The sequence below is a fragment of the Microcebus murinus genome, chromosome 8 (assembly GCF_040939455.1).
Source record: "Microcebus murinus isolate Inina chromosome 8, M.murinus_Inina_mat1.0, whole genome shotgun sequence".
Lineage (NCBI taxonomy): Eukaryota > Metazoa > Chordata > Mammalia > Primates > Cheirogaleidae > Microcebus > Microcebus murinus.
In genome coordinates, this window is record NC_134111.1 from 86,800,803 (window position 1) to 86,825,931 (window position 25,129).

The 25,129-nt window shown below is 40.2% G+C and overlaps 1 protein-coding gene and 1 pseudogene across 1 annotated transcript in view; one reads left to right on the plus strand and one right to left on the minus strand.

Annotated features, from left to right (window-relative positions):
* The first annotated feature begins 8,566 nt into the window (after window positions 1-8,566).
* On the plus strand, window positions 8,567-8,717 carry LOC142872777 (uncharacterized; annotated as a pseudogene).
* A 4,040-nt stretch (window positions 8,718-12,757) lies between these two features.
* The window catches only part of PECR (peroxisomal trans-2-enoyl-CoA reductase), a 37,242-nt gene continuing 24,870 nt past the window's right edge, over window positions 12,758-25,129 (minus strand). Inside the window, exons 5-8 of the mRNA XM_012785172.2 lie at window positions 25,007-25,103; window positions 22,996-23,106; window positions 16,631-16,742; window positions 12,758-13,402 (exon numbers count right to left, since the gene is read on the minus strand). Of these exons, the coding sequence (XP_012640626.2) occupies window positions 13,317-13,402; window positions 16,631-16,742; window positions 22,996-23,106; window positions 25,007-25,103 (406 nt within the window). The 3' untranslated portion in view covers window positions 12,758-13,316. The remainder of the gene's footprint in view (window positions 13,403-16,630; window positions 16,743-22,995; window positions 23,107-25,006; window positions 25,104-25,129) is intronic.

Here is a 25,129-nt window from a genome sequence, read left to right on the forward strand (position 1 = left end):
TGACTCTCATTGGCCTGAAATGGAACCAGTTGCTCTGTTCAGAGGGAGGGAATACATCTGCCTAGCAGGTTCTAGTCTCATGCACACACTTGCAGAGCTGAAGTGAAGAGGAATTGGGAAGACAGGAAAGGCAAGCCACTTGGACTAAGAATGGAAGCAGACTAGTGTCCTAAGGAAAATCAACTGGCAGTACAAAAAGGGGAATGGACATTGGCAAGGCAAAAACAATACACATCCAGTACACTTGGACATGGTAGCTGCTCACACACCAATTCAAACATGCTGTGTGTGTCCAAGGAAATCTGCCATCTGGAATGAAGAGAAAGGACTCCACAAAGAATAGCCAGTCCACAGTTCTGTCAGGCCCAGGACCTAGTGTCACACCCTGCAGGAGCTCTCTACGAGAGTAACTTCAGAATCCCACTGCATCTCCTAAAAATTCAGATAGTGAATTGATGAGTTCAGCAACATCTACTCCCCAAATGAAGCATAAAGAGAGAAATTATTTCATTGAAAGTAAAGAAATTCTCATACGAGACTTTTGGCAGGAGCACAGTTTCTTTTTTTTTTTTTTTTTTTTTTTTTTTTGAGACAGAGTCTCGCTTTGTTGCCCAGGCTAGAGTGAGTGCCGTGGCGTCAGACTAGCTCACAGCAACCTCAAACTCCTGGGCTCGAGTGATCCTTCTGCCTCAGCCTCCCGAGTAGCTGGGACTACAGGCATGCGCCACCATGCCCGGCTAATTTTTTATATATATATCAGTTGGCCAATTAATTTCTTTCTATTTTTTTATAGTAGAGACGGGGTCTCGCTCAGGCTGGTTTTGAACTCCTGACCTTGAGCAATCCGCCCGCCTCGGCCTCCCAAGAGCTAGGATTACAGGCGTGAGCCACAGCGCCCGGCCGAGCACAGTTTCTTAAAGGGTGACTATCCTTAACACCGGCAGTAGAATCCCTGGGGAAGCTTACTGAAACTCCAGGTTCACAGACCCTACTTGAGATCTACTGAATTGTAAGTTCTGGGGTGGGGGCCCCAGAATCTGCAATTGTAAAAGGCTCCTAAGCAGGGCAGGGATGAGGGTGAGACAAATGAGGGGCCAAGGGTGCTCCATGCAAGGAGGCACTTACTCTTGGGGCCATCCCTGCAATTTCACAGCCCCAAAAGTGAGTGCCTTCTTATATGGGGGACCTTAGGCCCTGCCCTCCCTTCACCCTGGTTGGCTCACCTGCTCCTCAGGCTCAGAAATTCTGAGGCATGCCAAGTTTGAGAACTGCTGCCAGGGCAGTTCTAGGCCTTGGCATAACAGTGCCTCCTTGTGGCTGCAGTCAGGATCAGGTGAAATAATCCACGTAAAGCACTGAGTACAGTTTCATGGGAAATGGGAAACACTGCACAAATGTTAGCTGCAATTGTTGTTGTTAATGAAGTATACGTATCTGGGTCAGATCAACCCCCTCGCCTTCCATAGACAACTGTGGCTACCTGAAATTAGTCAACTGCACAAATACTTATTGAGTGTCAATAAGCACAGCATGTGCTCAAGCCCTTGTGGAATACAAAGATGAAGAATAAACAGTACTCATCCTCAGAGTACTACCCAGAGCAAATCTACCCAGAGCCCAAATTAGGAAATTATGAAACTCAAATGTTCTGTGTTCATCTGTGCCTCACAGAATCCCTTTCGGTTCTGACAGTATGTTCTTCCTTAACACACCCTCATCCTCCCTGTGATTAACTATACCACCATAGCTGACTATACTCCCATGGCTAACTATATTTGCATAGCTAACTAAACTGTCATAGCTGACTATACTGCCCTACCTATAGTTAGCTATATGCCCATAGCTATTCTGCTACATCTAACAATATTTCCATAGCTAAGTATACTGCTACATCCAACAATATTCCCATTCTACTTATGTCCCCATATCTAACCAAATCCCTATATCTAACTCTGCTGTCACAGCTAACTATCCTGTCATCACAGACACTTCTCAGATGCCCAGAACAGTCTTCATTCTCAGCTCGAGGGAGTTGATTTGGAATCTGACTTCTTTTCACCTCTGGAAGACCAGCCTCCCTACAATCTCAAGTATTTTATGTTCTCCAAAGTCTCTCCAGAGTATACATAACTAAAATTAAACATAATCCTGGACCCACCTGTCATGCAATATCTCCTCCTAGTTCAATTAAACTCTAACAAGCATTTATTAAGCACCTGAAGCACCTGCTATATGTAAGGTGACACAAAGTTACAAAATAGGAGAAAACGTGCATCAAAAACTATAATAGGTGACATATAAGCATGATTCATATTTGCAGTGAAAGTCCCCCGAAGGTTTGCTCAACTTTAAGTCCAGATCCTACCAATCTGAGTGTTAATAGATAACCAGATTTTGTATACCTTGGGTTTCTAGTTTGCCATTCCTTTATATTGCTTCTTTCTTTCTTTGCCATTCCTTTATATTGCTTCTTTCTTTCTTTGCCATTCCTTTATATTGCTTCTTTCATAACACTCATGGAAATACATAAACAGGCCAGAATTCTGCAATTCTTCCGGGCAAGTTCTACACAAGTAAAAATACCAGGTAAACTTCCCCACAAAGGTTATATTAAATAATACAAACTTTCCTATAATTCTCTGTGCTGCCACCTCCTGGCCTTCGATTGTAAATGAAATGCAATTTATTGGGACATGGAGTTAAGGATCTGAAATGGGTTAGAAAGCGAGTCTGTAATCCCAGCTACACCAAAGGCTGAGGCAGGAGGATCAGTTGAGTTTAGGAGTTCAAGACCAGCCTGGGCATTATAGTGAGACCCCCATCTTTAAGTTTTAAAAAAGAGAGATTTTTTTTCACTCAACAGGTAGAAAGTTGCCACAGCTACAATACCTATGTGGGCTTAGAGCTTAAAGGGCTGTAGTAATGTTTAAGTGTGAAATTTAAACTAGCTGTAGGCCCCTTCAGGGCACTGCTAAACTGAGCAATAAGTCCTCTCTCCTCTTGGGTACCATGTGCTAAATATCATTGATTATTGTATTACTATTTCATTTAATCATATTAAGCATTGGTATTTGATTTGTTAGCCTAAAAACCATAGGCCATTGCACATATTTCTTGAATAATATAAAGGAACTAATTTAAATAAATGATTAAAATTGTTTTGGTTTTGTTTTAAAATTTTATTATTTATTTATTTTGCCTTTTATCTATTTAAATAAATCTATCTTGAAAACAGCTTGGAAACATAGAAGTACAAATACTTCCCAGGGAAAGAACTGTCTTTTGTCTGGTAAAATACACTGGAGGACCATTTTGGCTATGTGAAAATTCCCTCGGATAAATGGGATAGGAGGGAGAGAAAGAAAACTATATCGTTCTGTGTGGTAATGGAAGAAAAGTATGAGGAGTGCTCATACTCGGTGTGAGGAGCAGGGAATGGGGAGAAGCTGGAACAGAGACGGGGAAGGGGGAAGGAGAGAGGCTGGTCCCCAAAGGGCGTTGACAGTGAGCCTTTGCTAGAGGAAGGTGGCAGTCAGCCCCCCATGACAGCACAGCACTACATGCCAATACCGAGACTCGTGGACAAATCGAACTCTCACACTGATGAATGCTTAATGTTTTTTGCTTATCCCAAGTGGAGGCCTCTTTGAAGGGTATGCCACGAGTTCCCCTTCCAACAGCTTTGTGAGGTTTTAAGATTCGTCTGGAAGCTCCACTCTCTCTCCCCAGACTGAGCCTCACAGGGTCTTCTCCAATGAGCTCTGGTTTTGAGCTGTTTTCAATTTAGAAAGACCTTGTCACTTCAGGTAGGGACAGTAAACTGAGCCACCCCTCCTCTTTATCTCTTACATCTTTCCTATATGCCCCATAAGAAGACTAGGTGCCCTATTTTTGTCCCTAGGCTCCTTTGACTAATCATGAGTGTTCCTTAGTCTAGGCGAGAGCTGTAAGGACAGCTTTTGTTAAACAAATATGGTTTACCTGCACAGCTGATGTTAAACAAATATAGTTTCTTGCTTATAGAAAATAGATTACAAAGATGAACTGGTATACCAATTTGACCCAAAATTTGAATATATACCTTTCATGGTTCTTGGCACCATGACATCCTTGAAAATATAAGACAATGAGTGAAAATGCACATCTTGGCCAGATAGGAGAATGGTTTTTGTAGGAATGTAAAGCTTACAAATAAAGGCAAAATCCTTAATTGCCACCCCGCCAATACCCAGAAGAGGTTGATTTAAAGACGTTAAAAAATTGTAAAACTAGGAGAGAAGACCTCTGATGCCCACAGACAGCCTCCAGTAGCAAAAGAGCAGACCTTTGTTCCTTCTCTGGGACACCGCGTGTAACCATGTGAAAAATCTGGTATCATAGATTGGGTTCTCAGGAGAGCTGACTGTGAGATGGAGCTATAGGAGATGTATCAGGAAGTGCTCATGGAATCAACACCTGTGGAAAAGAAGGGAAGAAAAGAAGCAGGACTGGCCCTCAGTCAGCGACAAAGAAAATTCAGAGCTGTTCTGAGTTGGTGTATGAGAACTGGCCCTTAATATCTCTGCCACGATAGTCAATCTCTGAGTGAGGGCCACCTGAGAAGGGAACGTGGCCTTGGTTGAGGCAGCTCTCTTCAGCTGAGGTTGTCCCAGAAGGGGCTGACAGCTGTGGGCTGTCTGTTGGCAGACTCCCAGCAGCTTGCCGAACAACCCTTTCCCTCCTGAGGGCCGGTCTGCATGGTGCATCACCACAGTCACCGCCTGGCAACCCTGCGCCTAACACCATCCCAGTGGGGAGTGACACAAGCACAGGATTTCCTCCCTCTGGAAATGCCAGCAATTCTTTCCTCAGATTTCTTCAACATAAGATTAAGTCTTCCAGGCATTATCATTTAAGCCTTCTGCTCTTCAGATGGAACATTCTAGAAATAAGTTTCAGGAAACTCCCGTCCACAAATAGAGGCAGTCTCATCCATATTAAAATGATTAAAAACTCCTCCCTAGGAGTACTGATACTGTAGATGAACTTCAGAGACATCATGGTAGGTGAAAAAGCCAGACACAAAAGGTCACATATTATATCGTTCAGTTTACATAAGATATCCATAGAAAGAGACATCATGCCAACTGGTGTTTGCTAGAGCTGGGGGGCCTGGGGAATGGGAGGAGCAATTGCTTAACGTATATGGGGTTTCCTTATGGGGTGCTGGAAATACGTTGGAACTAGACAGAGATGATGATTGCATGGCATTGTGAATGTACTAAATGCCACTGGATCATTCACTTAAAAATGGTTAATTTATGTTATGTCAATTTCACCTGAATTAAATGGGGTTAAAAAAACACAAAAAACCAAATACAAAAACCTCTTCCCCAGGACATTTAACCTTCTACATAGGGGCCTTAATTTTGAGAAATTATTAAAATATTGTTTACTCTGCCCTTAGTAAACTTAGATTGCACAAGACAAGTCAGGTAGAACTATTTGTATTGAAAATCAAGCTTCTAGCCACGTGTGCTAGTTAATGCCTGTAATCTGAGAACTTTGGGAGACTGAGGCAGGGATATCACTTAAAGCCAGGAGTTTGAGACTAGCCTCAGCAACATAGATCCTGTCTCTACAAAAAGTTTTTAAAAATCATCTGAATGTGGTGATTTGTGCCCGTAGTCTTAGCTACTCAGAAGGCTGAGCTGGGAAGGTGGCTAAAGCCTAGGAGTTTGAGGCTGCACTGAGCTACGATCACGCCACTGCACTCTAGCCCAGGTGACAAAGCAAGACCCTGTCTAAAAAAAAAAGCACACCCCAAACAATCAGTTAAGAAATACTTGATGAAAATTATTCATCTCTTATAGGTAAAATCTGAAGAATCGCATATGAATATTTTGCTTTAATGTGTTTGGTGTTTGATGACAGAAAGACAAAATAATAGTGTGAACATATTTATTAGAAGCTAAAAATTATGTGAATCAAACTATATTTAAATAAATAATGATCTGCCAACACCATTCCACCCCTAGTACCCAGCAGAGTTTCCATTTGGTCTTTCTAGACATATCTGACATTTTTCCAGTAACTGTGTATCGAGTTCTATTTTATCTTAATATACTCTAGATATTTTCTCAAACATACTTGAATTTTGGGAATTGGAGTTTAGATAACATTAAGGTAATGCATATTTGAATTTATCCTGCTATTTGAGAAACCAGAATTCTACTTTAGGGTTGTCTATAGTTACAATAAGGATCATACACTTAAAAATAGTTTAAATGGCAAATCTTATATTAATTATACCACAATTTAAACAATGAAAAAAATATGGATCTATCTTTCTATCCATCAGAGAGAGAAAAAGAGAGAGACACACAGTTCTGATATTTTTCCCCCACTGGAATATAGAACTAAGTGCAGACCAATCAACCTATGCAAATTTGTGATCAGAGCACTTACAAATAGCAATTCAATATAAATACTAGTATAATCAAAAGGACATGTTAGGCCGGGCGCTGTGGCTCACGCCTGCAATCCTAGCTCTTGGGAGGCCGAGGCGGGCGGATTGCTCAAGGTCAGGAGTTCAAAACCAGCCTGAGCAAGAGCGAGACCCCGTCTCTACTATAAATAGAAAGAAATTAATTGGCCAACTGATATATATATAAAAAATTAGCCGGGCATGGTGGCGCATGCCTGTAGTCCCAGCTACCTGGGAGGCTGAGGCAGAAGGATCACTCGAGCCCAGGAGTTTGAGGTTGCTGTGAGCTAGGCTGACGCCACGGCACTCACTCTAGCCTGGGCAACAAAGTGAGACTCTGTCTCAAAAAAAAAAAAAAAAAAAAAAAAAAGGACATGTTATTAATACATTCTTAATAAATAATTTCTCTTTAAAATACAAGGATGAAAGCAGCTTGTTGGAAGGGGATGCAAAGAAGCATTGAGGCTGCTGAGTTAGGGCAGCAAAGGCAAATTGATAAAGACCAGGCAGGAGATGCAACAAACTCCCACTGCCTCCGGCCTGGCCTGTGGGCTTGTAGACTGGAAACTCAAACTTGGTATTCCACTCTCTACAGTTTTCAAAATTCAAGGATGCTAAGTCATGCTCACAAGCTCCCCAGAAACTGCAATACATGCTCTAGACTGACACAAAGCTCCCAAACTAGCTGAAAATGCCTATAGGCCAAGCCAGCCCAGTATTTTCCTTCAGGCAAAGCTGCCCTGCAAATCAAAACTTTAGATTTCTTTTTGACATGCATTCAGAGAAAAGGGAAATGGTTTAATGAATTCACTTCTGAGAGCCTGAAGCATCCTTCTAAAAAGAGGGATGTATATGCCAAGCAAACCAAACATTTGTAGCATGTGGATGGGCGTGTCTCTCATGGCTGTGGTAGGTGCACATGCTAATGGTGGCCACATAGGCGTTTGCATGCTACCATGGCGACTCAATCTCCCGTGGACAGCCACATTTTTGTGTTCACGTTAATATTGTCAATCACATTAAAATTACTACTTGCTATGCAATGACAAATTAAAAGGTTAAAGAAGGTTAAAATTTTAGAATTTGGTCTAAAGACAGATCAAGTGGGAGAACTAGACAAACAAAATCTAGAAAAATATGGATAATCGTCAAAGCTGGGTGATGGGAACTATTACACTATTCTCTTTACGCCAGGGTGTATTTGAAAAGTTCCATTAAATGTTTTTAACTACCCAGTACCTGGATACTAGTCTGTCTCTCTCACTATATTGCAGTGGTCACAGGCTCTGAAGAGAAACTCCTTTAGTTCCAATCCACTTTTGCCATCTGCAATCTTGAACAAGTTACCTGACCTGTTTGTGCCAGTTTCCTCAATTATAAAATGCTGGTAATATTGGAACCTACCTCACAAGGTTTTTGTAAGGTTCAACTGAGATAATACATGCAAAGTGCTTAGCAGTGTCTGGCATATAGTAATCACTTAATAAATGCAAGCTATTGTTATCCATCATATTTTGATTCTGCAGTTTGACTTTGTGGGCAATTTATTTCTGCTCTCCAATTTGAACACACAAGCCCACCATGAGGCCCATTCTCTCTTTCTCTCTCTCTCCCTCACACACACACACACACACACACACACACACACACACACACACACATACACACACACTAACTTTGCCTGTTCATCAAAATGTCTACTCTGTATCTCACTGAAATCTCTGTCTTGAGTTTCATTCCTCCAAGTAAAACGGTAACAACTAATTAGAAAAAACTGGGTAAAGATATCCACTCTCCCCAATTCCTCTAATATCCATACCAACCTCCGTGCCCTCCATAATCAATCCCATTAATCCCAAACCCAAATTCGATGCCAGGTAAGTCTCCCAGGGAGTTTCATCTGCCATAGAGACACCTGTTGTAAGATCTTTGCCCTTCTCTTCAGCTTTTACTATAAAACCACCAAGGATTGTTAAAGGGCTTCAGTAAAACCAGGAATAGGCTATTCCTCTCTTTTTAGTTCCTCTGAGAGCAGGAAGCCAAAGAAATCCAACAAAATAACCCATGGTATACAGCTTTTATTCCAAAATGTTAAAATTAATTGCTTCTCAGCCTTTTGGCTAAGATCAAGTGTAGTATCTCTTCTTATCAGTTTAATATCTATATACATCCCCTACCCAAAAGGTTAAAACTACAGGGTAAGAAATTCTGACTTACATCTACTCTGAATCACTTACAGAAAGGACTCTTTTTAAAATCTTTGCTATTTAAGTCCATGATAATTATTCCCATTTGAAAAAGCTGACTCTGTTGAGTCATACTTAGAACTACAAACTCTGACTAAACTTGTGACTCAGTCTCAGCAAATGAAAAATAGAAGCCAAATGGGCCAAAATATTCAAACAAAGAATATTGTTTTTAATTTGCTGATTTGTTTGAGTTTTTTCCAAATTACCAACTGAATATAACTTCCCTGGTCAAAGCATAAGAACTCAGGTACATCATCACTGCCAAATAATTGGACTCTGTTTACGCAGCTGTCCTACTGGTAATGCTGACTAATTCAGCCTGGGGCACGTGGAGTCTCTCCAGGTCAAGAGGCAATAGTTCTGCACCACCAAATCCGTATTCCATTTGGGATCTGGCCCTCTAGGCCCTCCACCACACTCATGAATCCCCATAAACCACTACAGGCTCATGCAAACTCCCTCCTGTTCCACCCCAATAACCATTACATGTATATAAAGCTATGTACATACCAGCTAACTCTTTCCTATGTTATCCCTATCCAAGTAATTAATGAGCCCATTTTCATTTTACGCTTTTTGTTACAGGAATTTCTAAACTTACCCAAAGGTAGAGAGAACAGTAGAATCAACCATATAACACGTTATCTATCACCAGCTTAAACAATCACTACCAAGCTGCACATCTCCCTTCACCTACCCCAGCCCCTCCTCCATTTGTTTTAAGCTGGAATATTTTAAAGTAAATCCCAGACATCAACATTTCTTCTATGATGGGGAAGGACATCAAAATAATAATAAATGTCATGGCATTATCACATCTAACAAAACAACCAGTAATTCTGTATTCAAATTCCTTAGCTGTCTCAAAGGCCTCACAGAGCAAGTAAGTGATAGAAGCTGGGATTCGAACCCAGGCAGTTGGACTCCAGTGGACTCTAAAGTCTGTAACTCGTGGAAAGAGAGTCCAACAAGAGCTCTGAAGGAACAAATAGAAAAGGACAAAAAAAAAGCACAGACAGGATGCAAGGAAGCAGTAAGCAGAAAGGTTAGTAACCTCAGCAAAGGGTGGCCCTCAGTCTAGAAGGGGGTTTCAAGAAGGAAGTGTCAGTTCCTTTTAGGGAACTAACAACATCAAGGAAAGCACGTTTGGAGGCTACCAATGGGGACAGGTGGCAGGCCTACCTAGACCAGAGGAGTGAGGAGACCATCAGGAAGGCAGTGCGGATGCTAACGGCACCAGGACTTGGCAGGTCCTGACAATCCAACTCGCACCAGGCAGAGTGCAGGCGTGCCTCTCACCTGACCCAGCCCCGGCCACTTGCAAGCTGGCATTAACCAACAGAGGGCCTTGGTTACCACACAAATCAGTATGGTCCACAAGATGAGATTCAAAATGTCCTAGAGATCTGGGCTATCTAAAAACAAGGGCCAAATAAACACCAGCTTTTGATCTAGCAAACCTTTCTTGAATATGATCTCAGAGTATTCCTGTATTATAGGTTTTTTTTGTTTGTTTGTTTTTGTTTTTGAGACAGAGTCTCGCTTTGTTGCCCAGGCTAGAGTGAGTGCCATGGCATCAGCCTAGCTCACAGCAACCTCAAACTCCTGGGCTCAAGCAATTCTACTGCCTCAGCCTCCCGAGTAGCTGGGACTACAGGCATGTGCCACCATGCTTGGCTATTTTTTCCTATATATATTAGTTGACCAATTAATTTCTTTCTATTTATAGTAGAGATGGGGTCTTGCTCTTGCTCAGGCTGGTTTCGAACTCCTGACCTTGAGCAGTCCGCCCGCCTCAGCCTCCCAAGAATGCTAGGTTTCCCTGGGCCAGTGGGTACTGAGGCTTGGTCAGTAGAGGGCGATGGAGAGATGTCGCAGGAGGAGGAGGTCTTTGCCTCCTGCCAGTGCAGCGCTGGCCCCTCCCAAACCAGCTGCCTGGCCCTTCCCTCAGGGAGTTTCACAGCAGGGGTCTCTGGTGAGCCGTCTCCCTGTGCAGTTCTCCCCAGCACCCTCGAGGGCAGGTTTCTAGGAAGTTCCACCAACAGAGCACCACAGTGCCTTCTCTGCCATCCAGTGAGCCACAGCCATGGCTTCCTGACTAGGTCTGGGTGTCAGCCCCCGGGGCGCTGGGGACAGCTCTTCCTTGGGCTCTTCAGAAGTGCCGGCTGCTCCCAACACCTGCTATTCTCACATTCTTTAAAGTTCTCTTCACTTCCTGCTAGCCTCACCCTCATCACTCCAATCCCCTGTAACAGGTAATAATGCTTTATATGAAATTTTCCCTGTTTGGATTGTTGTGTGGTATCTGTGTTACTCTTCATAGCAACAGACACCTATTTCAGGTAAGATTTTGCCTTTTCTGCCCACAGGGACTCGGACACCTCCACTGCCTGGGGGCTTATAGAAAGCCTGGTCCATAGGCAGGAATCCCATGCGACATGGCATCCAACCAGGTAACCCACTTCCCGGTGAAGGAGACGCGAGGCGGGTCCCTGAGGGTGGAACCACTGCTTGTATCACATCCACACGCACAGCTGAGGGGCCAGGATGGAGCACCATTTTTCAGGATGCATGTCCCCAGTAGGTTTAGGAACATGTCTGGGAACCAATGGGTGAAACCAGGAGTAGCCCAACTTTCCATCACTCCCAGTGATCCACTGTGGGATTCCAAGGAACAGCAGCACTGGAAATCTGGTCCCAAGGAGGGCAGGCGACTATTGCCAGGGGGCACGGCAAAGTCCCATAGCTACAAACTATGACTGATGCCAGGACACTCTGGACTCCCTTTGTCGAGGCACCAGCAGGAGGAGATAGGGCCACTTTTACATAGTGGGACAAGGAGGAACACAAGTGGAACCCAGGTGACCCGCTGAGTACCTCCGGGCACTCCCTTGGGCCACTCTGTGACCGCACACAGACAGCAACCCTGGCCTGCGAAGCCTGAGAAGCTTTTTGCCCAATCCTCCCTCCCCCCTTTTACTGGTGTCGGCCTTGCAGCACAGTCCAAAGGCCACTGGTGCCATCCCAGGCTCCTTGCCTTCCCCTCCACGGGCATATTCCCCAGTGAGTCTCGTGCACATCTTATGACATCTTGGCATCTGCTTCTCAGAGGCCCCGAACTGACACAAGCCACGGACCAAAAGATCACTGTGTGGGTGAGGGATAGCATCCACAAGGGTCATCTTTATCAACAGACTCTTTTAGCACGAGTAATTATAGAATCGTTTTGTTTTCCTCCAGATGTCTTTTTCTTCCTATTATTCACCTTTGGCACCATGGCCTTATCCTTTGTGGCACTTAGCACATTTGGGAATTTTAAATTTATGGGTGTGGTTTGATTCATGGTTGGCCCACACACGTGTGCATGCTCTCTCACTCTGGATTTTAAAATCAATGAGAGCAAGATCCATGTGTATTTTTTTTTTTTGTCACCATTGCATGTCTGATTCCTAGCATAATGATGAGCACATAGTAGAATCTCAAAATAATGAGCTGTGTGAATGATTAAGCCTATTCAGGAATAGTCACTCGATAGCAAAATTTACTAAGTGTAGTAACACAAGAATATTATTGACGAGACACTGTTATGATGTATACAAAAGTCTCAGAGCCTAGACTTACAATTCTAGAATACAGATAATGATCACTGCCCAGTGACAGTTTAAGAACTTCTAATATGGAGTTGTAGCTAAGTTTAGTGCTATGCAGGGCAGGCTCCATGTCTAAATCAGAAACATACAGATGTCAACATTGTGGAGACTTTACGTGAGTGTCACGATCAGGAAAGGGGAAATAGCTACTTCTCTCTCAGTCATTTAAAAGACGCTCAATTGATCAAGTCAAAGAATGAACACATGCAATTTGTTAATGGTATTTCATAAATAAGGGTTTAACTGTCAGAATCAAATGAAGGCAGAATACTGAACCCCAATATATTTGCATAAAATTTAATTTTAATTGTTTTTGCATACAAAAGGAGATACATGGAGGAAAAAGGAATACTTTTGCATAGGAAATAAAGACACAAATCAAGCACTGCAAAAAAATTTTAAAACCCACAACAGATAGCTTTATTTTTTTTTTTTTTGCTTTAAGAGAGGTTATACAAATTTGACTTCATGAACAAAACAAATTACACATCAACAATTACCATAAGGCTTTATTGATCCAAAACTATTTTCCACCAAAGGGAAATCACTGTATAATCCTAGTTGTAATAATCACAATTATGCCACAATTTAGATTTATTTTCTACCTTTACAATTAAATAATAAAACCTTCTGGGAGCTCATGATCTCTTTAATTATTATTGATTTCAAATTATTTCATTTTTCAAATACCTTTTTTAGAAATTAAAAGTAAAATCATTTAAATATGTTCACTTCCGTTACTTATAATTTTTTTTAAATCGTAGGTTATAAAGACACTGGTTGAGACATAAAGTCCATTTATTTCAGGAATAATTTTTGCCTAGATATCATTGTAACATTAAAAAAGCAAAAATTTTCTTCCATACAAATTATAAGCTCTTAAAAAGTACAGAAGTGCATTCTCAAGACGTAAGGCACTCAGGGATAAAGAACACCTCCTGGTTCCTCAGCTTAGAGCTTAGCTCTGAGCTTAAAAGACTCCTTCATCCTTTTGACAACAGTGAGGTCTCCTGGGCCGTCTGGCCAGTTGTCATGATCTGTTAAGTAAGTGGAGAGCCTATGTCACTTGCACATCTGTTACCCTCATTTTGTCCTCTTAGTTCCCACCAAACCCACTTGTATTGTCCCTGGTTCACCCATTTTCTCAGCACCCCAAAAAGACATCCTTTGGACAATTGTTTGACAGAAGACCTGGATTTGAATCCCAGGTCTGCCATTCACTAGCTTCCTTGAATTTGGGGACATTACTTTTCCTGAGCCTCAGTTTTCTCCTCTATTAAAGGATCTGACAACATCTATCTACCTTTTAAAATTGTAAGGGTTAAAAATGACACTGTAAGTACAGTGCTTGGCATACTATAGATATTCAATAGTGTCTCCTTAACAATAATTTTAAAATAAAGTGCTTACTTTGTACCAGGCACTGAAAGTGGCCTCCTCACCATTCGGTCCCCCATCTCCTCCTTCCAACAGCCTCTGTTTCCATTTGAAAATCCAAGTTTCTGGGGAAGCCTAGCCCCAGGGCTGGGGCATGCAAGCTGAGTTAAGTTGGTCAGTGCACTACGTTTCCTGGCTGTGGTTATTAGTTGAGGATGGACATTTGCATAACCTGGTCTAAAACAGAGTGGATCTCAGAATTTCATTAGAATTTCTGGAACAAGTCCTTCATCTCTTTCTCTCCCTCTGTCTAGCTGGAACAAAGAAGGATGCGGCCTTAGGAACAGCAAGCATCCATCCTGCAACCAGAAGAGCCAGCCTTAAGATAAAGCCAACATTGTGGAAACAAAAACAGAGGCAAGAGGGGAAAATCACTAAGCTACAGAGAAAACCTATTTTTCAATTATGTGAGCCAGTGCATTCCTTTATTGGTGAGGCCAGTTTCAGCTGGGACTACAAGCATCCTATTTGACACAGGGCTTTAAATGTGCATTATCTAATTTAATCCTCCCAACAGCTCTATGATATAAATACTATTATGTGTCCCCACATTATAGAAAAGGGGGGTTTATAGAATTTAACTTTCCAGGATCATACAGTTAACAAGGGTAGAGCCAGGTTTCCATCCCAGGCACTCTTGCTTTGGACCTGGTAATCTTAAAGAAAATACCATGTTGAAAGGTTGAATATGCCCACCTATTATTGGGGAGGGGGGCATATTCTTAAAAGATAGATGTAGTTGCTTTCCTCAAAAAGTTAAAAAATATATATTTTTATACTGATAAAAAAAAAAACATTAGAAGTACAAAGAAAATCATTTCACTGGAAGCCTGGTGAAGCAGACTTTGGAATTTCTTTCCCTTTCTAAAGAAAACCCAATACAACCCACCATAACAAATACTGATTCAACTCTACTAGTAGGGGAAGTGGAAAGGTTCTCTCCTCCCACCCCCTGCTTTGAATGCTTTCAGAAAACCATAATCCATAGCCATGTAGGCATTCCTATCTCTCCAACTGAGATCCTTAAAACTGTAGTATCTTATGCAAATCACCACATTGATGTTATTAGTAAAAAACTATAGATGGGGGGGGGAGAATAAATAAAATTAAAGTTCTACTGTGATATTATAAAATATATATTTGGTCTTTGACCCTGTTTGGTGGCATACAACTCCTAAAACCCTTAAGACTCTCCAAAGTAAGGTATTTTTGTATGCTAATGATTGACTGATGGCTGGCAGCCTCTCTGTAGCCGGTGACCAGATAGACCAAGGTACAATTAGAGGGTTGGGACTTCATCCCCCCTACCTCCAGGAAGGGGAGAAGGGATGAAGGTTAAGTTGATTAACAATGGCCAGTGGTTTATTTAATCAATTGTGCCTATGTAATGACGCCTCCATAAAAATCCAAGAGGACTGGGTGCCAAGAGCTTCCAGATAGCTAAACACACGGAGATTACTGGAGGGTGCTGAGCTGGGGGGGCATGGAAGCTCCGTGCCCTTCTCACATGCCTTGCTCCATGCACCTCTTCATCTGTATCCTTTGTATATGCTTTATAATAAACCGGTAAACCTAAGTGTCTCCCTGAGTTCTGTGACCTGCTCTGGGCAATGAATGGAACCCAAACAGGGAGTTGTGGGAACCCCAGCTTGAAGTTGGTGGGTCAGAAGTTCCAGAGGCCCAGACTTGTGACGGGTGTCTGAGGGGGTAAGTTCTTGTGAGACAGAGCCCTCACCTGTGAGACCTGATGCTACCTCCAGGTATTGATAGATAGTGTCACAGATGAATTAGGAGACACCCAGCTGGTATCTGCTGCAGAACTGCTGTTTGCTTAGTGTGTGGGGAAGAATCCCCACATATTTGGTCACAGAAGTTTTCTGTGCTGATGGTGGTTGTGGTGGGAGAGCAGAGAGTAAACAGCTGGAGGTTTTCCCCCTTCTCAGATATAGCCATCAGTTATTAATGCAAAAAAAGGTCTTAAACCTGTAGGTTGAACCTCAGTTCCTGATAAGAAATTCAAATACACCTGGGTTGCATAAATCTTATGTCAGTTTGCTAGTAGCCACTTAATCAATTATCTTTAGCAAGAGAAGATCAAATACATTTATATTTTATAACTTTTTCCACATTCTTAGAATGATACAGAGTTTTTAGTTTGGACATACATTTTTACTTCTGTGGATTGTTTTATCATTTATAAAATTAGGATATTGGACTATCTGATTTTTTAGGACCCTTCCAACCTCAAAGTTCTATGGTCTAGTCATGAGATACATACACATGCACTCACACACTGACATTTGTCTGTAATATCAGTATCTGTTGGAACTTAGAAAACTACTGGTTTTTGCACATAAAAATGATAAATACAACAATTTCATGTGGTTTATTTCAATATATATCCCAAAGAGAGTACAAAATAGCACCGTGCCTCCCCTCCCCATCTAGTAGGTCTGATTCTTCTGCTCAGATATGTAAGCCACTTTTTAGAGGAATAAAAATGAATTAAACCGTAAAAATGTAGCAGCCTCTTGCCTCGTTTCTATCTCCTTCTTATATACATATATAGTCATACTGAGAATATTTTCCAGGGTTCAAATTCTACCAACCTATACATGCATAAAAACTTTTTAGCTATACAAAGCTAAGTTCTATAATAGAGATATTTAGATATTTTCTGTGATTAGGAACATTTCTTTTAAAAAATCATATCATGAATATAAAAGCATTTTGCACATTTTGATGTTCTGTAACAGAAACTACTTAAGAAATTTTGAACACCTGAACATGAAAAAGCATAGAGCCAGTGACCTTCCTTCATTGCTCACCTGGTATCTCATATGAATGACTGTAGAGAGACTGGCCCCCATCCACATCCACCAACTGTCCAGTGATAAAGGAAGCTGCAGGAGACAACAGGAAGCACACCAGGGGGGAGATCTGGAAGCAGAGACCCACACATGCATACATAAAAGCAAATCCTCCCCACCTGTAGCTGTTTCGCATTCCCTAATAAGCACATCTCAAAGCACATGATCGTGACATGAATCCCACAGTGTGCGTGCACCGTAATCTGACACAACATCCTTTGTGTACCTGAGCATCATTGACATCAGGTAAGTGAATAGGGAAAAGGTGGCAAGACATGAAGGAGCCTTAGATTGTGTCGGACAAGCTATAGCATGTGAAGAAGCCAAGCCAAAAGTGAGCTCAGTGCTTCATTTCTGCTTTCCCATTTCAAACTATTCAGTTCCTTCCACATCTTTCATTGCCCACCACAACCCCATTTTCCATCACGACCACATGCCTTTTATGAAATGGTCAACGTGTCTGTGTAGCAATAAATCGGCATTCTGGTTTGTTCAGTCTCTGCTCCTGTCAGGCCAAAAGTCCAGCAACACACTCTATAAGAGGTCTCTACAAGAGGAACTACTGCATCCCCTAAAAATTCAGATACTGAACTGATGAGTTCAGCAACATCTACTCCCAAAACCAAGCAGAAAGAAACTATTTCACTAACTGTAAAGGAACTCTTATCTGAGGCTGTTGGCAGAAGCAGAATTTCCCAAAGGGTGATGGGAATTTCCTAAACACCTGCATTAGAATCCCTAGGGAAGCTTACTGAAACTCTAGATTTCTAGATCCTTCTAGGATCATAGGAATTGTAAAATCTGGGATGGAGCCCTAGAATCTGCAATTTTAAAAGGCCGCCAGGCAGAGCCAGGATTGGGGTGAAGCAAATGAGGTGCCCAGGGTGCAAGAGTTAAGGAAGTTTTCACTCTCAGGTATGCAGTCACCCCTAAGGGTGAGCACGTCCTTAAATTTTGTACCCACACCTTGCTAGCCTCATCCCAGTCCTGGCCCTATTAAAAGTGCTTACATTTGTGTTTATAGGACTTTGGGTCTTTGAGACTCTGAGAACCTGGAGGGCACCCACAGCCTCCTCCCAGGTAGATTGCAGAAAACAGCACTTAAATGAGGCCACTAGCCACACGAGTCTACTAAAACACTTCCAGCACAGCTGGTCCAAATTGAGATGTGCTGTGAGTGTACACACACCAGATTCAAAAGACTTAGTATGGCAAAAAGAATGTAAAATATCTTATTTATAATTTTTATGTTGATTACATGTTGAAATGGTGATGTTTTGGATATATTGGGTTAAGTCAAATATATTATTAAAATTAATTTCACCTCTTTTTACTTTTCTTAATGTGGCTCCTAGAAAGTTTAAAATTACATCAGTGGCTATTATTATATTTCTATTAGACAGACCTAGTATGGAACTAATAATTTAAAAATCCCCACATTGTTAGGAAAAGGCAGATTGTACCAAGCCATGGTAAAAAGTAGCCATCAAGGGTGTCGGGAGGGTGGGAGGGGAGAGGAGGGGATGGGTATATACAACCACAATGAGTAAGATGTGCAACGTTTGGGGGATGGACACGCTTGAAGCTCTTACTCGAGGCGGGGGGGGGGGCATGAGCAATATATGTAACCTTAACACTTGTACCCCCATAATACGCTAAAATAAAAAAAATTTTAGGCCAGGCGCGGTGGCTCACGCCTGTAATCCTAGCTCTCTGGGAGGCCGAGGTGGGCGGATTGCTCGAGGTCAGGAGTTCGAAACCAGCCTGAGCAAGAGCGAGACCCCGTCTCTACTAAAAATAGAAAGAAATTAATTGGCCAAATAATATATATAGAAAAAATTAGCCAGGCATGGTGGCGCATGCCTGTAGTCCCAGCCACTTGGGAGGCTGAGGCAGAAGGATTGCCTGAGCCCAGGGGTTTGAGGTTGCTGTGAGCTAGGCTGATGCCACAGCACTCACTCTAGCCTAGGCAACAAAGTGAGACTCTGTCTCAAAAAAAAAAAAAAAAAAAAAAAAAAAATCTTAAAAATTAAAATTTCAAAAAAAAAAGAAAATAAAATTAAATATTTAGGAATACATTTAACAAAGGAGGTGAGAGGCATATATAGGGAGAACTATGAAATACTGAGAAAAGAAATTGTAGAAGATGTAAAAAAATAAAATAAAATGTAAATGCAAGGACAAAGAGCAACCATTATTCACCCACACTTCAGTAGGATTTTCTTTAATCAGATTGCCGTCTTCCCACAGTGCACCATGGTCAGCTGTAGAGAGCAAATATGGCTATTGACACGCAATTGATGCGATTTCAGTGTACCCTGCCCAGGTGGCCCTATGTGTCCACTCAGTTCTCCACTAGGGTTGTTTAGCCCCATCAGAATTAATGACTCTACCATCCCTAAGGTGTAGCAGAATTGACATAAAAGGGCAGGTGTAACTGACATAAGAAAACAGGGGTTGCTATGGAAAACCTGGAACTGGGTAGCGGGTTAGCAAGCAGTGTAATCGTTGGGAAAAAGAAAAAAGTAATCATCAAAGCCGGTTTAAACCTATTTAATCGATCAGTAACAACTCACCCTGTGAGAACGTTTTGTTAAAGTCGGCCAGGCAGGAAGACACTCACTCCAATCAGCTCATTTCTGAAACACCAGCCCAACAGCCACCATCTCACCCAAATAACCACGACCTCCAATAGCCTGCAAATCCCAGTAAACCACACACCCTCCCAGAAAACAAAAAAGATCCGTAGTCAGCTCTTCTTAGAGAAGACTATGCCTGACCAGCCACACCTCCTCCTCATGTAAACATGCAATAAATTCAGCTTTGTGCTGAATTTTGTTTCAAATATTGAGTGGTGTTTATGCTAACACTGTCAAGAGACAGTGTTTAGCATAAAATAAGCACTAAACAAATGTTTGCAGAATGAAGGAATCTTAATGTAGCCCTTACCCCCAAATGAGATTTTGCATCACTCAGCTCCTAATACAGTGTTTCACCCATAGATTAGGCATTCATTAAACTATACTCAGTGGACTTGAACCTTGAACCCAGGCAGTTCTTTTTGAAACCACAGCTACATTCTGACCCTCCTGACTCTCTCTCCAGGGGCTGTCACTTCAGAGAAGGCAACTCACTCCTAAGTAGGCAGCCAATAGCCTGGTGTGGAAGCTCTGCCCACCTACAGACTCTGGGGCACATCAGGCAGGGGCCAAAACTCTCTCCTGATTCTGATCTCACCATTCTGTCTCCTGCCTGTCACAACCAAACTCTTTGCAGGAACTGCTTACATCAGCAGCTGACAAAGCCAAGTAGGCCAAATGCTAGGTTGTCCCCAAGATCTTTTCAGGGGATTTGCAAGGTCAAAAATACTAAGTTCTTATTTGTCTTTTTCACTGTGTCTATTGACATTGGTACTGATGGTACCAATGTCAATAGACATGGGAAGTGATGGGAGAAATTGCTGGAGTCTTGGCGTGAATCACAGCAGGAACACAAAACTGTATTAGTAGTCATTACACTAGCAAGTCATCATATTCTTCACTGGCAAGGACTCCAGAGGGGGGAAAAGCCAGTTTCACTTTAGAATGTCCTTGATGAAGCAGCAAAAAATGTTCAGTGAATTAAATCTCAACCATGGAGTTCACATCCTTTTACTATTCTGTGTGATGAAATGGGAAATATACACATAAAGCTCTTCTGATGCATAGAGAAGTGTAATTGTTGTCTCAAGGAAAGGAATGTGCCACTGAAGGCAGAACTGAACTTTTTTCATGAATACCATTTCTTACTGGAAAGAATTACTGACAAACTATAGTTATTCATATTTAGGTATTTGGCACACGTTTTTTCAAAAACAAAGTGAGACTGCCACTTCAAAGGAAAACAACTGACAGCATTTGTTGTTAATATTTGAGCTTTCAAGTGAAAATCAGAATTTTGGAAAACTTGCACCTGTCACCATGAGACTCAATGACTTTTCTGAAAATATCAGTGGAGATATTAACAAATGTGATCTTTCAGTATTGTGTAATGGATTGTATGTCAATATTCAGAAGATCTGCATAACTCAGTGAACGAATAATTTCTAAAAGACCAATGCCTGATGTTACAAAATCACATTTGGGTGAAAGATCCAGTTAAAGTGTGAGAAAAATTTTAATGTAACAGAGTACACAAAGTTCACTGCCATGGGATTTCACATTGCAGCCAATCTTTAAGAAACTGCCATTTGTTAAATATCAAAGAAGAACATCCACAATTATCCAAAAACGCTATTAAAATGCTCCTTCCTTTTCCAACTATATACTTGCATGAAGCCAGATTTACTTCATATGCTTTTGCCAAAACGACATTGCGACAGACTAAATGCAGAGGTGGAAGTGAGAGTCCAGCTGTGAGCTAGTAAGCCTATTAAAAAGATATGTAAAAATGTAAAATAAATGTAAAACAATTGTTTTCTCTTGTTTTTGAAAGTGTAGCTATTTTTAACTAAAAATGTTATGTATGTTAACACATCATGCTTTTATTACTACTATTTTAAATGAATTAATAAATATTTCTTTTTTGTTTTTAAGTTTTTCTTAAATTGATTTGTTATTAAGTGACTTGATTGATACCACTAATTAATCATAATAAATGTAATACCGATGATACAAATAAAAGTAAATTTGCAGTGATGATAGATGCCATGAGGAAAAAATAAGTGGTATTATGATAGCATAAAATAGGAAGACTTAATTTGGCAGAGGTCAAGGAAGACTTCTTAGATTCTCAGGTATGAAGTGTGAAGAATCAAGTGGATGGAGAGTGTGGAAGGCTTGCAGTAGGTAATGGGGAGGGTGGTAAATGAAGTTGTCCTGATATCACAGCAGTTTTGATGGAGAGTGTTGGAAGCCTACTAATTTTTTATTTTTCTATTTTTCATTATTATAGGTATATAAAATTTATATATATTCATAGGGTACATGTGGTGTTTTAATACAGGCATACAATGTGAATTAAACAAATCAAGGAAATTGAGGTATCCATCACCCAGAGATTTATCATTTATCTGCATTAGGAACATTCCAATTTCACTCTTTTAGTTATTTTAAAGTATACCCTAACTTTTTGATTATAGTCACTTTGTTGTGCTATCAAATATTGTTCATTCTAATTATCTAAATATATTTTTGTACTCATTAAGCATCCCAACTTTATCCTCTCACGCCTCTACCCTTCCCAGCCTCTGATAACCATCATTCTACTCTCTGTGGTTTTAATTTGCATTTCCTGATGATTAGTGATGTTGAGCATATTTTCATATATTTTTGGCCATTTGTCTATCTTCTTTTGAAAAAAAAATGTGTTCATGTCTTTCACCCACTTTTTGATGGGGTTATTTGTTTTTTTCTTGCTGATTTGTTTGAGTCCTTTGTAGATTCTAGATATTAGTCCTTTGTCAGATGTATAGTTTGCAAATATTTTCTCCCATTCTGTAGGTTGTCTATTTACTCTATTGATTATTTCCTTTGCTGTGCAGAAACTTTTTATTTTAATCAAGTCCCATTTATTTATTTTTGCTGTTCCTATATTTCCTTTTGAGGTTTTAATCATAAATTCTTTGCTTAGGCCAATGTCCACAACTGTTTTTACTACATTTTATTCTAGAATTTTTATGGGGTAAAGCTGAATTTCAATAAAATTGATTCTTCCCATTGAGGAATATGTTTCTATTTATACTGGTCTTTCTTCCATTCTTCAGTAAAAAAGTTTTTGTTTTGTTTTTTCATTTATGAAACTGACACACTGCCTATCGCACTAAGTAGGAAGGTGATTTCTTTTTTTATTTAGGGCTAAGTTTACTGCTGGGTATTTTAGTTTTCATTATTATGGAAAAGATATCCCTTTTTTAAAAAAATTACTTTTTAAGACTGATTCACTGGCATTTTGGAAAGCTATTGATTTTTATGGACTTTAATCTTACTGAAATCTCTTTACCGAAATCTCAAATGGAACTTTCTTAATTGTCTAACTTGCTTAGGGTCCTATGTACCAACAAATGCCATATAATAAAATAATGTAGCTGAAAAGTATAATGAAACAACAAAAATATGCTATTATTAATTCACACTACATTCACTCCTAATTAAAGACTGCTCTCAGTAGTCAAAGCACAACCAGGATGTTCCTGAGAGCCAGAAAGAACAGGAGAAATGGTTGGGGGGCAGTGAGAAAAATAATCTCTATCAGCCAGCTATACCACATGAAAAGGACGCTGAATGTTAGAAATTTCCAAAGTATAAAGCATAGTAATTCCAATCAGTGCTAGAAATATACGTTACCTCCTCAGGAACACCAACTCGTTTAGCTGGGATATTCCTAAAGTACCCTTCAAAAAAGTCTCGTCCCAAATCACCGTAGTTGCTCATAGCAGTCTGGGAATAAATTACTCCCTATGTTTAAAAATAAAACAGAAACAAAAACAAACATAAAATTAAATACTAATTATAAAGATACTAAGGCAGTCTATTGACCAATATCAAACATTAGTGACTTAAGTTAAAACACAAAAGTCAACAGTTCTAATATTAGTTTTTCTCAATATGTCAAAGGAGTACAGTCAACGGCTACCCACAAATGCATTATCTGAATGTTCATTTTGTGACCTCCTCTCCCTTAACAACCAGCTGAGCCCTGAATTTTTTCAAGAAAGTCTTGCTTTCTGAAGAGCATAATAATATAAGTAGAAAATAAGAGAAGCACTTAAACAGACACAATTGGACAAGAGGACTCCATCTACTTTATCCCACTTAGGCTTCTCTGTTGTACAAGGGAGAAATGAGCTATGGCTATGTGAGACTTAGACAATCCAACATACTCTTGGCTTTTCACCTGGATTGAAATCACAAATAAAACATCTGAATCCAATATAAATACACCAAAATTTTCATTGTTTAAGAGTTCTTTTATTTAGCTTTCAAGGGCTTATAAAGTCAGGAACATTGCTCAAGAACTGTATACCACAGGATAAAGCTATTTGTTATGGATTCATAACTACAATAAACTACTATAGGGAGGAAGGCAGGAAAGAGGAGTGAAAGTCAAATGAGAAAATCTGGTTGTGTTGATTGTTCCAAATGATACTGGGGCAATATATTGGTTTTCAATTAAATAATTTGTAACCTTTTATTTAAAGAAGATGAAATCATCTAGTAGTACTGTATTAAAGTTTGGCCATTTAACCTAAAAAAATCTCTGGAGAACAAACATGAATTAGTATTATGCTTATAATATTAACATACCACTAAAGGTTTTCAAGATATGAACTTTTGGAGGCTAGTATTGAAAGATGTCAACATTAAGAATGGAACTATATTTAATTTATTTTATAAATATTTGAGTAAAATATGTGGAAGGTAATTATCAGCTGTGGAGGATTGAAGGAAAATATGAAGTTTCTGGCCAGGTGCCTGCAATTTTGTTAGAGATGAGATTACTAACTTCAAGCATGAAATCAGTCATGCTTAACTCCCACTGAGTAGTATGGATAGCAATATCTATACATATTATATACATAGATCTATAAATACTACCCAAAGATGTTACAGAGTTTCAGATGGAGGGATGATTAGTATCTCTCAGCAAAAAACCAGGAAAGATCACGGAGGTAACATTCGAGCTGAGTTGTGCAGGATGAGTGAGATATTTCATTTAATGTTTTTCTTGGAGTACATGGCCAGTATGTAACGCCAAGAAAACTTAGACCATAGCTTGTTTCACAAAAATAATAGTTTTTGAAGTTGGCTATATTATGATTCCTCCTCTGCCCCCCAATCATTTACATTATGATTCAGAGAAATTTTCTCTTTACTACTAACTTTAACTGGGAGTTCCTTGCTAGAACTCTGACTTTTAAGTTTCTCTCTCCTAATAAAGGATTAATGATTTACCAAGAAATCATTTAAAAATCTGAAAAAATTCACTCCTTAAAGCAGTGGTTCTCAACCTTCACTGTGCATTTGAATTTTCTAGGCTGCTTTTAAAATATAAATGCCTAGACTCCATGGTTTGGGGTAAAGCTCACACATCACTATTGTTTAAACATTACATGGATAATTCTAACATATCTAAGCCAGGATTGAGAACCACTGGCTTAAGTTTACCTTCTTGACAATCTGACGGTAAATCAAAGAATACTTCTGTAATGTAAATTAGACTTTCTGATTTTATCTATGTTTTAAAGTCAATCTTTTGTACTATATTTGCATATTAACAAATATCTCTATCAATACCACCAATGGAATCAGAAGAGCACAATTTGCCAGCAGGTTTCAATGTAGAATGTTTACCTACAGGGGCAACACAATTGATCCTTACTCCACTATGGGCCCATTCCAAAGCTAAGGATTTGGAGAGGTTGTAAACACCTTCTCTTGCAGCTCCACTGTGCCTTTGAAAGACAAAACATAAACAACA